The sequence below is a fragment of the Stigmatopora nigra genome, chromosome 7, assembly GCF_051989575.1.
Source record: "Stigmatopora nigra isolate UIUO_SnigA chromosome 7, RoL_Snig_1.1, whole genome shotgun sequence".
In the NCBI taxonomy this organism is placed as follows: Eukaryota; Metazoa; Chordata; class Actinopteri; order Syngnathiformes; family Syngnathidae; genus Stigmatopora; species Stigmatopora nigra.
Window position 1 is genome coordinate 10,601,391 of NC_135514.1, and position 19,644 is coordinate 10,621,034.

General features: G+C 39.4%; 1 protein-coding gene and 1 long non-coding RNA gene across 5 annotated transcripts in view; one reads left to right on the top strand and one right to left on the bottom strand.

Moving 5' to 3' along the window:
* Positions 1 to 19,644, bottom strand: part of LOC144199461 (nectin-2) — a 111,495-nt gene that overhangs the window by 35,420 nt on the left and 56,431 nt on the right. Inside the window, exon 7 of one of the 3 annotated variants that reach the window (XM_077721110.1) lies at positions 4,192 to 10,627. The exons of the other annotated variants lie outside the window; for them this stretch is intronic. Coding sequence (XP_077577236.1) covers positions 10,068 to 10,627 — 560 coding nt within the window. The 3' untranslated portion in view covers positions 4,192 to 10,067. Of the gene's footprint in view, positions 1 to 4,191; positions 10,628 to 19,644 lie in introns of those variants that run through there. 3 annotated transcript variants of the gene reach the window in all.
* The window catches only part of LOC144199463 (uncharacterized), a 51,628-nt gene that overhangs the window by 18,761 nt on the left and 13,223 nt on the right, over positions 1 to 19,644 (top strand). The window lies entirely within an intron of this gene.

Sequence of the window (19,644 nt, forward strand, 5' to 3'; positions counted from 1 at the left end):
ATGGCAAACAATAAGTTAATAGTCAGCAAAAATTAACCATCCAAGAAAGCTTCTACTACTCTGCTTGACCACTAGACAGCGCAAGCATTGAAAAAAACTACAACCTCAATGACAAACCATTGAAAAAAAACAGCTCCAAGTACTTCCCTCAAGACTCGCAAGAAGAGCTAACGAAGCAAAAAAATAATGACAGCGTTGATTAAATACAAACCTGCACGTTTGTACTTTGTTGTCAGACAAACAGACTTAAATATTTGATGATTCACCGCCTCGGGCGCGTTAACGTAAGTGTGAAGGCATCTTTAACGCTCAAGGGGACATAAGCACCAGTCTACTTTCATAATTGAGGTCAGTGCAGATAGAGCATTTCTTTTAATCCCTGTGAAGGAAAGAGGACGGCTTGGGCTTTTGGTCACATTCATTACATCCTAAAAAAAAAATTAAAAAAAAAAACAGGCCAGAACGTTCGTCACTCACTCTCCGATGTATTGGTCGCGTCTGACGGCAGAGTGGGCGGGGCCAAGAAGGGTTAAATGGGGCCGCATTGTCTTAAGTCTTATCGGCAAACACACCAAAGTGGAAACGCATAATGTGGTTTATCAACATTGTGGTTGCAGCTGCCACAGATGCACTTCTGCAAATAACCTGGAGTGTTTACTTGTTTAATTGCAGATTGGAAGGAAGCCTTTATTTAGATATCAGATAGTGTTAAATGAAAGTGCCGGGTAAAAAGAAGTAGGAAAATATCTATAAAACTTTACTTTTGGGAGGGGAAAAGGTCTACGTTTTTGTAAACTGACTACACAGTACGTCAGTTATTTTAGTGGTGGAACAAATCATAGTTTGGGGGATGGCTTTCATTTCAACCAAACACAATTGTGGTTATGTATACATGAAGTCAATAACCCTTTAAAGGCCATGTAATCAGATTCAAATAGATTGAACATGTCCCACCGTCAATGGCTGAAACATACGTGTACAAATATGTTTTTTATTCATTTATTTTTAACTCCCACAACCACTCATAACCCATTTGAGAAAGTCACCCACTCCCTCTCTTTTCAAATAATCGAAATACAAAATATTAAAACAATGAGTTTGAGTAAATTCTTTTTTCCTAAGAAAATGTTTAAATAAATAAAATTATTTAGTTTGTCCTGTTTTTCAGCAGTAACAGATAGCTAAACAGTTTGCTCCTGAAACAAAGCTGACATTAACACCCCTTGATTATGCTAAATTTAGTAAATGTCAGCTAAATCATGTTTTTCTTAATCATTGATCTGTATGCTGAGTTAATCAAGTCGGCAAATCATAAATTACTAGTAAAATAACTATGAAAATGAATAAGCAAATTACAAAACAAAGCTATTTTTTTAAATAAATTTGAAACCAAAATGTCCTTCAATTCTAGAATGACCCACTTAACCTGCGCTTATTTTATAAAAATGAAGAAATATGAACAATTGCCCGCGAGCAGTAATATAGTAATGGCGAAAAAAAAAAAAAGCCATTGCCTACCAGAAAAAAAAAGAATTGCAATTCTGAAATCCACTTCTTAACTTTAGTTCTACCCGCAAGAAAATTTCACACAACAGATTTTTCTTCAAATGGTTCCCCAGTTATCAACAAACACAAATGTGCAGCCATTTACGTACATTTTGGAATGATTACGGCCAAGTAGTCGTTTGGCCGCGAGCTGGTGAAGCAGCGAGTTCAATCTAAGACCACATTGGTGGTGCTGCTGTCACTTTGGCTTCAGATCCAGGTTAACGGCCCCAGGCTCACATCGGCGGTGGAAAGAAGCAATCGACTGTATGTATGCTATCGGGAGGTCACCCTATTCACGTCAGATGTGTACCTTGGTCTCGGGAAAAGTGGCCAAAACGCTGAGAGGCTTTTCCTCCACACGTTCAGCAAACCAAAGCGAACGGTTTGCCAGATAGGTTTGTGCATACGCCCAAACGCTTTTTAGAAGTCACCAGCCTCCGATCCAAAGCAATTAGAGTGTCCAGATGGCGCTCCTGGACTGGCAGTAAATAGCTTTGCATTGACAGAAGACGCCTCACACAAGGAAACGAAATGGAAGCCAACGACGACACGAGTCATGGGACCACCATGTTGAACGGCATTAACCAACTGTTCGACCAAGATCCACAAAGTCAATCGCTTGTTAAAATTTCATCGTACAAATCCAGTTTGAGCCAGAATCCGAACAAAAAGATATGGCAGCCATCAACGATACGAGTCACGGGACCAACATGTCGAACGACATTAACCACTGTTCGACCAAGATCCACAAAGTGAATTGCTTGTTAAAATTTAACCAAACAAATCCAGTTTGAGCCAAAATCTGAACAAAAAAAAATATGGGAGACAGCAATATCACGCCTTATGGGACCGCCATGTCGAACAACAAGTCAATCGTTTGTTAAAATATCACCGAAAAAATCCAGTTTGAGCCAGAATCCGGACAAAAAAATAAAAAATTGGGGGCCAGCAACAACAGGCGTCACGGGACCAGCTTTAACCAACTGTTTGTCCACGATCCACAAAGTCAATTGCTTGTTAAAATTTCACCGAACAAATCCAGTTTGAGCCAAAATCCGAACAAAAAAAAGAAATGGGAGCCAGAGACAACACGCGTCACCATACGATACCGACACCATTAACCAACTGTTCGACCAACATCCACAAAGTCAATCGTTTGTTAAAATTTCACCCAAAAAATCTAGTTTGAGCCAAAATCCGAACAATGCGGCCTTTCTCCGTGGAGGTCATTGGGTTCAGGCGTGTTTGTTAACCTTTAGTGAGCTGCGCAAAACTTGGATCGAGCAAAATCCCACGCTGCCAGACTAATTGGAAATCCATGTCTCTGGAATAACAACAGCAACCGTGCGCCATGGATGGATAACATTCTGTCATCACGCTTGACTACGCGGCGTACGTGTTAGCAAAACGTTGCGTTCACTTTGCAATGTGCGACAAAGGAGAGAGAGAGAAGAAAATGATCTTTCAAATGGCTTTTCAACTTGCCACGCTCACTTTCCCGCAAACTGTTATCACCAGCAAATTGACACGGGAACAGATTCATCAAGGTTGAAGTCAGAAAAACGGCAGGAAATGAAGGCGAGATGAGCAGAGGGAAGAGTTGTTGTTTTTTCTCTCGATGGCACGAGTCAGGTGTTTATTTTTCTACCATGTTTTGGAGTTGTTTGTCAATTTCTATGGAATCAGGTGTAGCACAAAAACAACCCAAAAAGCAGGTTCCAAAAAAGCATGGTGCAATTAAAAAAATAAGACTTTAAACATAATTAATGGACCAGAGAACACAAGTCATTGAAAACTGAAAAACAACACTTAGAATGTATGCAATTGACTTTTTTTTATACATTCTCCCTGCAAAATAATTTAATTGAAGTATGAGTATTATCATAAATATACTAAGTGAACCCAACAAGTGGATTTTTTTAAATTATTATTACAGTCAAATGGTATCACGCCATAGGGAGATAATTTTCAGGTTTACGGGAAATCTACGTGACTTTTGAAAGCAAACCTTCCATAAAAAACTGTCCAACCGTGATGTTTGAGTCAAATATTGTAAATGCAAAAACTAGGAGTGCATGAAAAAAGGGAGATGGAAATCATTTTTTTTTCAAACAAAAAGAGGCAGGTGACGCAAACAAGAAAGTGTGCTTTCTAGATCAAAACTCTACGGAGGGAGAATGTAAGAAAATAAAATAAAAAATGTCGGGTTTGAGTTTTTAGATGCCTTGATTTGCTCCAGTTTCATAATTTTGCTTATTTTTAAGTTGCAACTCGCAAAGTTTTGTTTGCTCCCAGAAGTTTGTTTTGAATCATAAACATTGTTTTGAATGTTTTGTGCTGTTAAAAGATATAAAATGTACAATTTCTTTGAACTTTGCTTGGATCATTCGGTGCCAACCTTCCCAATTCCAATGGATTGGACGTCTATCAGTGACAAAATTATTAAAATACACATCAGAAAGATTAAATGAGTCATCTGATTGGACGCCGATCACCAAAAATGCCACAAAAAAGTTATGTATAAGAATATTTACTTGTTTCCAATTCCTGAAAGCGAGAAATGAATAAAAACAAGAAACCCACCCTCATAAATCCATCAAAAAATCTGTCTTAAGCGCAATAAGAACACACACTAAGCTGTAAAACACTTCAAAAATCAACAAATCTTTAATAATAACAACCAAGTACAAAAAATCAAGACATGACAAAAGCAGCAGAACCAGTCTAATTTACCTGCTTTTTTCTTGTATTTTTTTTTGGAAATCGCATTCTTCAATTGCTTTAAAATCCATTTTTAAAAATACAAATAAAAAAAATAAAAAAACCAGTAAAAACCAACAAAAAAAAACAACTTTCACAGAGCAGTCAATAAAAAAGCACATTTCGGAATAAGGGGTGTTGTTCTGCTGCGCGTGTACATTTCAAATTGTATAGACGAAGCATATTTGCCGGCGTTTTGGCAGCAATCACAGCACGCCAGTCGGGAATAAAGCACTCGCAAAGAAAAACGGTTTAAATTATATAAAGCACTGCAAACAGCAAATGAAAATAAATCCTTCATGCGTTACCGTCATTGAGCGTTACACAAAAAAACATGACACCATAAATTAGTACTTTGCTTTTTTTCCCTTTTCTCTGCTACATATTTATATATTTATACTATTTACATAGGAATGATCATTTGTTTTGTTTTTTTACCCTCCAAAAAAGGTGAGATGAAGGATGTTAAGGCTTTGTAAAAATCACAGGACGTTTGCTGACAATTAATACGGCGGCGTGGATGCTTTTTTTGTGTATATTTTAATGTGAATCTTCCCTTTTTTATTAAAAATGATTTTTTTTTACATAACTGACTGATGGTGAGCTGAGGTAAAATAAAACGTCAATATCATGCTGCGTCATGTTACTTTTTTTTTTTTTTTACCCCCACAGTACACGATTTATACATTAAAAATGGATTCCATTAAAAGAGTTGGTAGTTGTTGCCAAGTGGGATAATGCATCAATATTGGAATTAATTGTATAATGATATCTATTCATCTAGTTTCTATATTGGATATCAATTTTAGGATGGCAGAAGAATTGCTAGCAGACTTACTTGCAAATCAAGTTGCGTATCTAGTAAGGCTCAGTCAAAAATATCAATAATACGATGCATTTTTTGTTCCTAACTGAAGTGCATTACATTTAATAATAATGATAATAATACTTAGACATTGGCTTTGTCATCATCATTAACTCGACAAAAGTCTAATTTTTATCAAATCCAGAAACTGCGTATGACGAAATTGGTGAATTTAATCAAATTTAAACATTTAATTGTCCAAGTATTTAACAAATTGCCATTGACAATAATATGCAGTTTTGACGGGGCGGACTAGCTGTGACTGGCCATCTTTAAATTCTATTTTCGGCACAATAAGACGTACAATCCAATTTTTGACCAAAACATTGGTCGCCATTACTCACTGCCCATCTCTCCCACTCAAAATGGATAGGACTTTTTGCATTATCAATAACAACCAATGAGTAACCTAAAAACATCTATTTTGAATCTTTCTAACAACATTGCGTTGTATGTGCGGTCTCAAAAATGCTTTAAAAATCCCCCAAAACTATAATTAAAAAAAAAAAATCTACATGCCTCCCATTTAAATCAAGGAAGAAGCCACTTAATGGAATAACTAACCCAACCTCTACTTCCAATGCAGAAGTAGAATGAACAAACTACTTCTTGAAAAATAACACAGGTGAAAAAGGTACACGAAATTCAGCCAACGGTTGCACAATTTCAGAGGACAAAGCACCGAGAACAAATCAAGATTCTTTCCGAAGTAACTGGTAATACGAAATACGCCTCTTGACAGAAAAATGTGCAAAAAAAAAAAGGAGAAAGAAAGTACACCCCCTTCCCCTTCTCTGTTTGTGTGTGGGCTTGTGTCAGGCGATGGCAGGTATGAGGCTTCTTGAGCACAGTTTGGGTGTGGGAGTCGAGCATAATGAGAGCAGCTGCGGGGTTTTTTTTTTTTTTTTGCGAGTGGGCGAATGCAACTCTGTGACGACGCATAACAAGCTCGCTTTGCCATTTGTTTTATTTTGTGTGCAAGTGCATGTATGTGTTTGTGTATTTGTTTTCCATGTACTGTAGTAGAAGGTTGGCCAATAGATACCCTCACTCCTCCTACTTGATTGCAAAAAGTTTACTCACAATTCACGTCGCCAGTTGGTAAATAATGACTATGTGTGCGTCTTGAAAGAGGTTCACTTCATCTCCTTGGAAAAGCCAATTGTGCAAAACAGTGTGCTTATTGTGTGTGGAATTGGGGAGAAAAAGAAAAGGCGCGTAAATACAGCAAAAACAAATAATCCCAATGTGCTCGTGATTTGAGTAAGGATGTACATTCACAAAGAGTTCCTTTACATCACAACGCCGCCACATGGGCTCCATTAGGCTGATTTACATTTTCTTCATAAATATCCCTTTTTTTGTTTTGACAACAAAAATAAAGATGCTTACATTTATAGTAGTATACACAAACACCCTCAAGACCAAAAAAAAATGTACAATGTATTTGCACCCCCAGACACCAAACATTAAGCGCACATTTCTCTTTGTAGCAGTGACACACACACACACACATACAAGTGCAAAAATATTTCAATATTTTTCTTTTTTTAGCTTTTTATGTTTGGTTGTTTTTATTTTTTTTTTAAACTCTGGAATTGATCATGGTAATCTCATTTTATTTCGTATTTCTGGTTTGTTCGGGTGTACTGATTAGTTAATTATTGATATTCAGTCTGGACAGTGTCCTTAAATTTCTTATTAATGAAAATCATAGCAATAGTGGTTGGTATGTGTCAGAATTAGATAGTTCTACAGTTCCCTTTAGTTCCCGTGTTACTGCGTTATGTGATTTAGTGCTATGGTATGGGAAATCTTGGGTTCATGATGTTCCCGCCACGCAAGGTTTCGAGGTTACGAAGAACGAGTAATTGAATATTTGGTGCAGCAATGTGAAAATGCGCATCACAGTTCTATAAAAAGGCACACGCAGCTACTTCTCTCCTGTTTTTTCCAGGTTCTGGTGCTACCAATAACTTGGTTATGTTTGTATTTTAGGCTATGTTCACACTTTAGGTTAATTCCGAATTAGTTGCCAATATGCAAAAAACATGTCTTATTTTTTCATGGCTTGTGATCCAGTCCAATTTCAAATCTAGCCAAGATGTCCTATAAATGTGGATATGCTGAATTGGATATGGATGCAATACTTTTGCCGTATGAACATTCATTTGTAATTTTTTAGGTCATCAACAGGCAAAAAAAAGAAGTTAAGACAGTTTGATAAATCAAATATCAGGCGGGGATGAGAAATGATGGACAAAAGGTAGAAAAACTCCCTTTTTTGATGGCATGTTTTAACCTATCCTATCAGAAAATGAACATTTTGACACTAGTTGTACAAAATTCCTCAAAAATTGACCAAAACAATGCAACACATTTTGCATACGTGCTCTTTTCACCCCCAAAAAAACTTTATTTTGCAAGATTAAAATCGACTAGACCAGGCTAATTTTAAAATCGATATTTTCCCCATATGACAGCCATGTTTCAGTTGATTAGATGCAAGCTTACAAATTTGGGAAATTCTGAATATTCCTTCAATAATTCGCATGTTGACGCTTTTTAGGTCATTACACTAAAATTGAGGTTAACTATAAAGCACAAATATATAATTACATGTATTGTGCACAATACTACAAGGCTTTTCTTCAAACACCTAATGCTAAAATTCTGTACAATAGTAGACGCCATTTGATGAAAACTAACGATTAAAAATAACATTTTAAAAAGACTAAAGACTGCATGATAATGAAGAAAATTGGGTGCAAAATTGTCAGCCCTAACGGCTTCACACTCCAAAAAAAACAACATAATAAATTCAGAATTGAATGTAGCCTTACTACGATGGCAAGTGTACCAGTTTTCTCGAATAACAGATGCTTTAAAAAAAAAATCATCGTCCTCAAGAAGGTTAAATACCCAATAGGCCAAACAAGGTCTTTTCGGTTAGTCAAAGTTAAAAACAGAAATGCAGTCACCATGGCCTTCAGCCGCACTTTAGCCAGCGTTTAACCTGGCAACCTTACGGAGTCATTTATTTACCAGTAGGGTTGAAAAAAATAGAAAGAAACTGATCAAAAAGGTCAAGAAAATTCACGATACGGCCAATATGGTGACTAAACGGCAAGTACAGAAGCAGCAAGGGAGTGCCCGGGAGAACCTCCCATGGCTCGTTAGCGAAATGAATTAACAGTCAGGAGACAATCAGGCCTGAAGCTGCATCATAAAGGCCCATTTTGCCTCGTGTTGCCTGTTAGTCAATATAACTCCGCCGGCCGAGCAAAGCTTTTATGTCCCCCAATCAATTCTCCACACTTAACGGCATCCACTAATGGAGAAAAATATTGCATGATCTCAGAGGAAAATCTATCGATGGTAATGTGCCTAAGCTTGGCGCCATCCGTCAGGCTACCGTTAGGTTGCCTAACGGTGGATTCGTCAGAGCTGACTTGTCAGGCTACATCAGAATAAAAAAAAAAGTCTTAAGTGGGCTTCTTTGACACATGGAATGTCCGTGACCTGAAAACTACCTTGTTTTAAATCACAGTGGGTACACAAGCCAAGAAAAAATGGCAATGTAATGTTTAAAAACAGAGGCTATGTCATAAACGATAAGTGGAAACAATACGCTGGTCCGAATTTAGCATCTTTGCGCTTCCCTGCATAAGAAGTACTTGTGATGATGAGACGCTTCCCTATGTCGTCCCGCCTTTCGTCCCTTTCCACCCCGTCAGATCGGTTAGATCTCACCCTAGTCATTCTCTTGTTTACCGTCTACCTTTTAGCTGGCGGCACACGGCATGACGGTTTTGCATGTGAACACTGTGTCAGCGCTTCAAAAAAAAAAAAAAAACCCGAAAACTGCTCGGGATCATACAGAACATATAAAGACCCGTGGCTGTGAGGCTCAAGTCATTTTGTTCTCGTGTTAGGCATTTATGTGAATGGACAGACAGAAGCGTGATGAAAGCAACATGTCAAAAATGGTGGTATCAGGACTTGGAATAAAGGCTCGGTTGTTAGACATGCAGCGAGTACTGGCTGGGCAGTTGAATTTTTTAGTTCTTACGGCATTGCGCGGTTCAATGCGTTTTTGCAATCATATCGCAATGATGAAACGCCATTAAATGAAAGAGTAAGAAAACTGCCTCTGGTATAAGAACACGTGATGGACTATGCCTACATTGCCGTACAAAACGAGTTCATCGGGTGCTGTTCGTAACCTCAAAACGAGAAATATCTAGACCGGGGTGAAGTGAGGACCCACTGAATTAAGATTTTTCATTAAAAAGTCGAATATTATTTCACAAGATCTGCCCAATCAAGAGCCAATGCTCTTGATCATGGCTTCATATCGACTTTCAGTTGATAATAAGCACACTGTTAGTCGCAAACTATGGAGGATGGGATGAACAAAATTACATAATAGATGTCAACCAACACAAATCTTAACGGTTCATTTCCTTCAGACCCCACCATGAGTGACTAACACACCCAAAGCTTGTTACGGCACGACGATTTACGGAAAACAAAAAAAAAACGGTTTCCCACGGGAGACCTGAGAATGGTGAGTATACTGCGTGACAACTACGATCCATCACGAAGCGCATAAGAGGGAATTTTCAGTAGTTTTGATGTCGTTTGGCCCAAACAATTTCTTCTGTCTTTGTGATGGATTGCAAAACAAACAGCAAAACTACTCACAACAACACTACACAAAAACAACCTCCTCCAGTCCTTATTGGGGCTACACCATGATTAATAATAGAATATATGGAAAATACATGATTCTTGTTTTAAAATAGGGAGCGTTTTCGTTCTCTATCTGATGGAGGCACAAAAAAATCCTGGGGACTCCTCCTCCACGCTCTTGTTACTTCTTCTTTCTACTTTATACGTAAACAGCAGTCCTAGAGATGACAGAACCATCCCGTTGGGACTCCATGTCGTCATCTAGGTATACTCCGATCATTTCCTCTTGCTCATTGGGTGGGCGCAATTGCAGGATGGGGGCGCCACCAGAAAAGTGATCGTACCGTTCTTCCTCCTCCAGCTGGTCAAACTTCCGCCTCTCGGCGTCGTCAAGCTCGGTGCTTAGCAGGATGTCCTGGGCGGTGGGGGTGCCGGCGACTACCTCGGACCGCCCCCCGAGATTGAGAGGCCCATGGTTGTTTTTCTCGCCCTGGTTAGCCGAGCCATCGTCGTACATGTACATGGGGCCGTTGTTGTTGCCGCCGTTGTTGTTGCCCGTGCCGTTTTTGTTGGCCGTCTTGCCGCCACCGAATATGCGCGACTTCAAGTCGCTGCCACCTTTGGCACGGTAGCCCTGCTGTTGGCGGCGGCTACGAGTGACCAGCACGGCAACCAGGGCGGCCACCAAAAGTAGAGCCAATAGGGAGCCGATCACAGCCCCCGCCACCACGCCGGCATTGGATGGGTTCACTGTAGGCTCTGTAGGAGAGAGAGAGAGAGGAGGAAGTGTGGGAGAGAGAAAAAAGGTAGAAGAGTGTAAATTCTGGCAAGAGAGGAAAGTCACCAGACACCAAAAGAGAAGGAAGGAATGGAGATGGAAGGGCTTGGGTGACATCAATGTATTCTTGATGTAAAACGTATGATGTGTGTAGAGGAGTGGGGATAAGGTTTGGATCCCAGTTTGATCGACCCAACAAAATGTCAATCATTGAAACTGCAATCCTGAGTAGACTAGTAATAGTTAAAATTTGCAAATAATATTGCAATTTTCCATTGGTGTTGGCTCCATTAGTTTTTTCTGGATCCTAACTGCAACTTTTGGGATTAGCACCAATTGGAGTACAAAATTACGGGAACCCTTACAAGACTAAGAATTCCCAATTGGCTCCCTAAATCCAAGAACTAGAAACCCCTGCCTTCCCCAGTTTACCTTCTGAGATTAGAGTTCAAATCTATTGTTGGTGGTCATGCCAACAACTGCAGCTTCCGACCATTTACGGTTGACTTTTGCACCTAACTTGAAGTACAAGCTTAATAAAGCTTTTCAAGTAGGTCAGACAGCTTCTCCAACAAAGTCAAAGATATACTATTTGGTCTGTCCTAAACCAAAAGAACAAAATAAGCCCTCTAGGGCAACAAAAAAAAAGCCTGTGTCCAGGTAGCCTTTTGATACGCTGACATTTCTGTTGCAGTCTAATAACTGCTCATGTCCCCATTTCCCCCACCACTTTGCAAAGAGGTCTCAGACATTTTGCCCTTCATTCACCGGGCTTCTGGTCGCAAATCACGAAGCTGCGGAGGAGAGTAGGCGAGGCTTGTTGTGAGAGTCACACTGCAATCTTCAGGGACAATGGCACGTGTTTGTGTATGTGCGTGGCGGAACAGGTGGAGGCCATCCGTGGGTTGATTATGATGAATGGAGTAGTGGGTGGGAATTAGAGGAAGAAGAGGAGGAGGAGAAGGAAGAGGGTGAGTGACAAAGTGATGGAGGAGAATGACAGCGTCTCCTGGAAGGCATGCAGGGAAAGGAAGCCCGCCCCCAACACCAGCAGCCCCACTCTCTCTTTACTATCATCTCCCCAATGCCAATACGAGTGTCCATTTGATTGGTAGAATTGCGGAAAGAAGGCTCTTATATGCTATTCGGACTTATTTGGAGTCCCAACAGGCACGGATGCTGACATTCACTGCGCAATATTTCTTCCGACGCGTGAATACCGCAGAGAAGAAGCAACGGTGTCTAAATCAGAGCTCCCACACGACTCGTCAGATATCTACAGCACTCGCTCACCCTCTTTGGGAACTCATACTTTTATATCTCATGTGCAACGCCATATTTTTGACAGCAAAAAGTTCCATAAGCAATACCTAGCCTCGGTTTGAACTTGAATTATCTCGTCCAAAAAAAACCAAACTAAAAACGTCAGGCATTCATTTAACATGTTTACTCAAACAAGGACACTTCTTATCTTCCTTCTGGCAAGACCCATTTAGTCAGCATGCATGACATTTATTTGGACAAATACGTACTAAAGTAAATCATTTGTCGCGTTTTTACAAATTAAAAAAAAAACAGAAAAACAATGGAAACAAAAAATATCGTAATTTGCCAGCGGAATAGTCAACAGTACAGACGCGTTGTAATCGTCAGCTTCCCGTCACCGTGTCGGTTGATTTAGGTCAGCGAGCGAGCATCCGCTGCTCTGCGTTTAGCAAGATCTGGCAACGCAGACGTGCTTCAATTGGCACTATAAAGTAGGAGATTTACTAGAGTCTGCTAGCAGCCTAGTAAAGCCACAGGAATCATAAGACAGCAAAGCAGCGAAATGGCTTGGCACAGCTGCCAGCTTTCACATGCCAAGGGTACGGGGGGCTCTAGGTGCTTTTTGGGAGGCCTGCCAGTTGCCCGGCAAACAACCCCGCGCGACCATTGTCCAGTCGGGGGTTGTCGCCAATGCTGACCCTGCCTTGACGGGATTTACTCGAGTGTGAAGCAACAGATTAAAATGTCCTCCAAACAAAATGAGTTGTTGTGTTGTTACAAGTGTCAACAGTAAAGAGAACAAGGAACCAAATTAAAGCCTGGAGATCTTTTTTTTTGTTTTTCAATCAGTAATTCATTAAATGTAAAAAATTGAATGTAAGACAAGAATGCTACAATATAATTGCAGCTTATGTTCTTCAAGAGGCTAATGGAGTAAAATATTTATTTTCCTTGTTAGTTTGAATGTGAAGGCATCCATGTTTGTATGTAATTTGAACTTCATTGTTAGTGATGGGAATTTTAAAGTGAGTTCATATTAGAACAGATATGGACAAACTACGGCCCGCGGGCCACATCTGGCCCGCTAGGCCTTTTAATCCGGCCCGCCGACATTGTCCAAATAATGTTTTTTTTTTTCATCCCCAAGATGGCGGCGTTATGCGGAAGCCAGTGGCAGTAGCTCTGTCCACTGCTATTTGTTTTTTTTGTGTTTTACAGCCCTTCTATCTTTTTTATATTTACATTTTAATATTTCTTAATACATTCCTTATTACTTTACTTTGCACTTTATACTTTTTACTTTAATAATGAGTGAGTATGTTAATACTTTAGTCCTTTTTTCTGTTTATGTTTCATATGTACTGTTAACGGATGCACTTTTTTATATGTATCGTATCTTGTACTGACCCGCCCCATTTGTCAAATTTTTAAAGTCAATGTGGCCCCCGGGCCCAAAAGTTTTCCCACCCCTGTATTAGAACCATAATCATACCAGGGCTATTAAGTTCATGTATTTTGGTTTTATCAACTCCTTAAGGTGTTGCCTAGAAATGAAGTATTCAGTTTTTATATAGTTGCAGAAGTGTTTTTTTTTATAATGAATTTAGACTATGAATATAACATTTCTTTGGCTAGTAGACTTATCTAATATGCACTGGCAAGAGAATGCAAGGTTGCTCTTTGATTTGTTAGACTTTAAGAAAAACCAAAACATTAAATTGAATGTTCACTAAACTTCTCTGAAGACTATCAACAAGACAGCCTCGTCAAATTAGGAACCTTCATGCTGAGGTTCTGATAATAACGAAAGTCTGTCAATCACAGCATTATTATATTACGATATTTATTGTGCAGTGTGTCGAATTCAGCATGTTCTTCGCAGAACATCAAATACAAGAACACAGGCTTCTCTTTTCAAAAAAACAGACAAAGGAGGCGCTGCTTCCTTCGTCTGTGAGATTATTCTTCACAATGAAAAGCAAATAACTTGGGGTGACACATTTCAAACCCATTCCCAGTTGCCAAACTGATCAAACCCCCTTGCTCTTAAAGTTCACCACCCCGACTTTCGCATTTCCGGGAGCCAATGCAGAGGATTAACCATCCGCCACTGTGGGAAAACCAATCAACCCCATCCTCTTGTTGTCATTCACTCATTTGGTGATTCAACATGACACGAGCCCCCAATGAATGAGAGGAGAGTGCAACTAAATTATTTGTGCAACAGCGATTAATTTCACCAAACAAATTGCTAGTGGTGCTACCTTCAAACACCTACTTTACAGGGGCGAGCCTCTCTACCCTCCTCCAGATCCCATTTTCCCCCCCATCTCTACTCAAGCTCTACCAGATGTCCCCTCTAAACCCATTTTCCATGCCATCTTTAATTTACACCCGCGTTTCTGTCATGTTCCGTCTCCTTGCTCTCCCTTGCGCTGCATTGGTCCCTTGGCGTAAGCCCCCGGAAGGAAATTAATCATATCCTATTGCTATACTTCATGATTATTTTACTATTCAAGCCAGCTCTACAAATGATCCTTTCGGTGTCCTGCCTGCGTTTATATTTCAGCGAAGTACACGACTTATTACATCACACCAAAAAACACATCATCCACACAGTCTATGGTGTAATTCACATTACTTTCCTCTGCAGTATTAAAGATATTCTCATGTTTTATGAACACAGCTGCACAAGCAAATGTTACGCGTTTTTACATACTGGATAAAAACGCAACTTGTAACTTCTAGTTGGTTATAATCAGCTTCCGAGGATAATTTTGATCCTTTCTTTAGCTATTCACTTCCTTAATTGCCCAACTGCTATCATGTATCGTTAATCTGTTCGTCTTTTAGTGTTATCCTAATTATTATCTTTTACTTACATAAAAAGAGCGAAGTAATAATGTCAGGCCTGTCTAAGAAACTGAATATAATATCTCTAAATTAGTCTTGCAGTCCTTGCCAAACAGAACACTTTTCTATCACTCTGGTTGCTTTAATTTAAGGCCTCGAGGCAGTCAATTATCGAGGGCAGCTATTCTATATGAACTATTGTATGTTATAACTGCCCAGTAGGGCTGTACCTGGAAGGCATTCCATTGTACAACATACAATGTGGAATGACAAAAAAAGATTTCAATTCAATTCAATCTGCTGAAGTCTCTTAAGAGCACATTGTAAAATAGGTTAATTTTCAGTACAGTAATCCCTCAAATATCACGGCTTCAACTTTCACGGTTTCACTACATCGCAGATTTTTTTCTGGAGGGATTTTTACTCTTTTCATCTGGTCTATATTAACCTCAATAATCGAGGGATTACTGGACACTCATAATAACTCAACAGTAATGTGTTTACATTCCTGATATCTTAGCAAATTGTTAGACTTTTGGCTCAGTTAATTTAATTATTGCTCATAAAAATAGAAAGCTATTATAAAATCTGCCTCAGTCATTGCAGTTTCTTGGTTAATTTAATGCACTACTTTATTACAACTTGCCAATCTTCCCACTTTTAAAGTTCGATAAACTGATTTTTCATTGCCGGTAGTCTCCCAAAAAAACAAAAATTCAGATTGAAATCATTTTGTTGTCAAAATATTGCTAGCACTGTCGCAAAGTAGAGACTGTTGTGTAAAATGCTACAACTATAAGATGGAAAATGCTACTCATGTTTGGTACAGTCCCCATTATTTAAACAATCTGTCGCCAAACACACACACAACCTCAAAAAAAAAAAACATCCGATTCCGCTCATTTTCCCCCTACAGGGCAAGCACTAAACATCACAATTCACACACACAATGCCGACAGTTTTCCCCTTGGCGCCTGCTTGCAAAAAAAGAACACAAGAAGTGCATTATCACCTCAGGCTCTGAGGAGTATTGCCACATGTAACCTGACAGTAATCTCTATGCAACCACATACTGCACTCACATCACTGGGTAAGTAATCCAATAGTCAAATCTTGGCCAAAAATGATAAAATTAGGTGGCCTGATTCTCTTGCACATCAAGCATATAAAATGTGACAGGCACTATATCCATATTTAAAACATTTTCAACCATATTGTATCTTAACAGAAAACATATTGAAGAAAATCCTAATTGATGATTTAAAGCAGGCATTTTGAAATATTAGATTTTGGAATGGTTAAAGTTCTTGTATTGTAAACCTATGAATTTTTAATGTATATGCATACTGATATATTTTTCAAAGTACGCCACAAAATAGTACGATTTTGCAAAGTACCATTTTTAAACTTTAGAAGAGATATATGGAGGTAAAACAAGGTAACGTATTGCCAATGGAAATGATGGAGTTGAATTTTGACATGTTTTTCCAATGTCAGTCTAATATTTTCATCTTCACAATCTGTCAAAAAGTTGCAAATTACAGTGAGAATGTCAGAAAACAACATTTTAGAAAACCAAGTAAAAACTTCAAATTTCTCAATTTCATTTTCCATTGCAGTCGTTTCCATTGCAATACTTGTTTGAAGTCAAAAGACTCTTCAATGCCAAATCTTAACAGCAGTGTTCTAGCTCCAGAGAAGTTTGGCTCTATTTCAAATTTTCAGTCTGACTCCTGTCAGCACTTTGTATTTCGCTCTCAAAAGTCTTGTTACAAATCATTTAGCGAAATCTTGTCTTCTTGAGACAACACTTTAAAGATTTAACAGCATGAAGTAATGGAAACGCCAGGGGCTCTCTGTACAGGTCCTATACAAACACCTAACAAGGCAAAGAGGGTAAGACAAAAGAAAAGAAAACGGGAAAAATAATGTATACAAACTAACACTATACAATTGTGTCCATATTGTAAGGTTATATTATTTAATAGGATCAGGAAGCTTCACCTATTTTTGATACCTTGCACTGAGAATGAGATCTTTGTGTTGTATTAGTTTAACTAGTCCAGACATGGGGAAACTACGGCCCGCGAGGCCTTTAATTTTGTGTTTTACAGCCCCTCTATCTTTTTTAAAATTACATTTTAATATTTCTTAATACATTCCTTTTTACTTGACTTTGTACTTTCATGACGAGTGAGGACTATGTTAATACTTTGCTCCTTTTTTGCAGTTGATGTTTCATAATCACTGTTAACGGATGCACTTTTTTATATGTATCGTGTCTTGTGCTGACCCGGCCCACCTGTCAAATTTTTAAAGTCAATGTGGCCCCCGGGCCAGAAAAGTTTGCCTACCCCTGAACTACACTATTAGATTTAGCAATTGCTTTCATTTTAGTAAAAGAAATGTCGGTGAGAATGAACATTAATTCCTTTGTTGCCAACCCTCCCACTTCAAATAGATTGGATGTCCATCATTGTCAAAGACAACCAATAAGTTACTCATTATTTAGAACAAAAGCCTGAACAACATAACTTGTTTACAAAAAAAAAAGTCGTCACTTTGTCAATTCTTCTCGCAAGTTTAATTCAGTTTAAATAAAAAAAAGCCACAGTTGAACTTTAAAAGAAAAAAAGGGTGGCTTTTATTCAGGAAAAAGTAACTCTAAACAGCCAAAAAGCAACGTACTACCTCCAAAGCTATGTCCAGTACGATCATAAACTCCAAGTGACCGAAAGTAAATAAAGAGATGGAGTGGAAGTAACCTTTGCTGTAGACCCCCACCCCCCAAAAAATAAAGGCGCACACCAACATGGCGTCCTGCACCTTCCAGCATAACTGGGGAGCATTTAACTGTCAAGCATGTTAAGTTATCGAATGACGGGCGTGTGTGCATGTGTGCTAATGGGCGGCTGGCAGCGGGCCAGTTTGATTCCGCCGGCGGACTTGGCTCCACGGGACCTGTTCTGTGGCTATCGCTCGCATGACCGGAGAGACACACTCGCACCCACTCAGACAGACCAGAAGCCACCCGGAGGACGAAGACGCTCCGCTCCGGCCCCCTTTTTTTTGCCCTTGCGCTGCCTCCTCGGTAGAACTCGCGAGCATCCAATCGAAAGGACGTTTATTTTTGACAGAGCCCAAAGCCCCTCCGGACCATGTGTGCGGATTCAGAGGAGGTCATCTTAACTTTTTTTTGGTGTCACCGCTGTAAAGAGTGAAGCGAGGAGGATGGATGGATGGAATCGCACGGACGCCCTCCGGGGAACAGCCAAAGCAGAGGGATGGAGACTAGTAAGCTGTGATTAAGAAAAAGCTACACTGGTATGGAAGACGACGAGTGCAGGGGGTAGCGTTGAGAAGGGAAAGATAACTCTAGGGGGGGCGCAGAAGTCTCTTCTGTGAGCAGCGGGGAGATCAGAGGCTGACTCGCAGAGGCTGAAAGACAACCTGGGAGATAAGCGGGTCGAGGAGACGCAAACGGAAAAAGTAAATGTCAGCAAGCTACTGAGAGAAAGTAGCATATTTGGACGGAAGGCTGCCTGCAGGTACGCGGGACAAAAAGGAGGACACGGATGCCCATACAAGCATGCTGATGTGCATGTGTTTCATCCAGCTGTGAGCTGGAAGGCCATGCTGGGGGGATGGAGGACAGACCGGCTATACAGCAGGTGTTGGCCATTTCACACCTGTCGTAACCTTTTAGCCCCCTTTGTTTATCCGTTACTGTGTTAGCATCCGCTGGTTTTTACTGGAAATCCATCAGGAGGCATTACATGTCTTCCAACAAGTAAACACAACCAACATTCATACAAATTATTCTATTCACATGTATATAAACTATGAAGCCTTCCATAAAACCTTACCTAAGGCACATGTGTGTCAAAGTTGCGGCCCGGGGGCCATATTTGGCCCGCACCATCATGTTGTGTGGCCTGGGAAAGTAAATCATGAGTGCCGACTTTCTGTTTTAGGATCAAATTAAAATTAAGTGTATAGATGTTTATTAAGTTTCCTGATTTTCTCCCTTTTAAATCAATAATTGTATTTTTTAATCCATTTTTCTGTGTTTTTAGTTCAAAAATCATTTTGTAAAATCTAAAAATATATTTATAAAAAAGCTAAAATAAACATTGTTTTAGATCTATAAAAAATGAATATTCAGGGCTTTTAATCCAGTTGGCGGCACCCAGTTTCTAAAAAATAATAAAGATATAACGAACAATTCAATGTTAGATATCCTATTTATGTCAGTCTATTCACATATGTAAATTATCCATCCAGTTTAAACAGGACACACAGCCACAGTCAACCTTAAAACACTTTACAGAAACATGTCAAATACCTTTCTATTGAAACGCAGCATGATCGCATAATTCAAGACCAATAATATCTAAGAGTTTGATTTCAAACCCTTGGTGAGTCATCTCCCAAAATGTCTTTTTAAAATCAAACCACCACTTTGAAGTCAGACTATTCCATTCCACCCCTCAGTTCTAACTGCAAATTCAGCTCCCATGTTCTCCCTCCTCTTTTTCTAGCAACTAAAACAAGTAGGAAGAAAGCAATAGATAGACAGCAGACTGAAACACCACTAAGTTCAAATGAAGCTCTAAAAGAAAAGCAAAGGATGAGGTGCAAGTGTAAAAAAATGAAGAAAAAACAGGGCAGGATATGAATTAAAAAAAAAAGAGCAAGAAAGTGGTGAGCAGGATGGTGAAATAGCGAGTAAAGCAGCCAACAGCTCAGGCAGCAAAGGGTGACTGATCCGCTCTGAGAGGTTTGGAGACAAGACAGACACACGCTATATAGCCATAGATAGTGCAGGCCAACAGCTCTGCAGATAGGATGCGGTGGCACAAGACTCCCATGGGAGCTT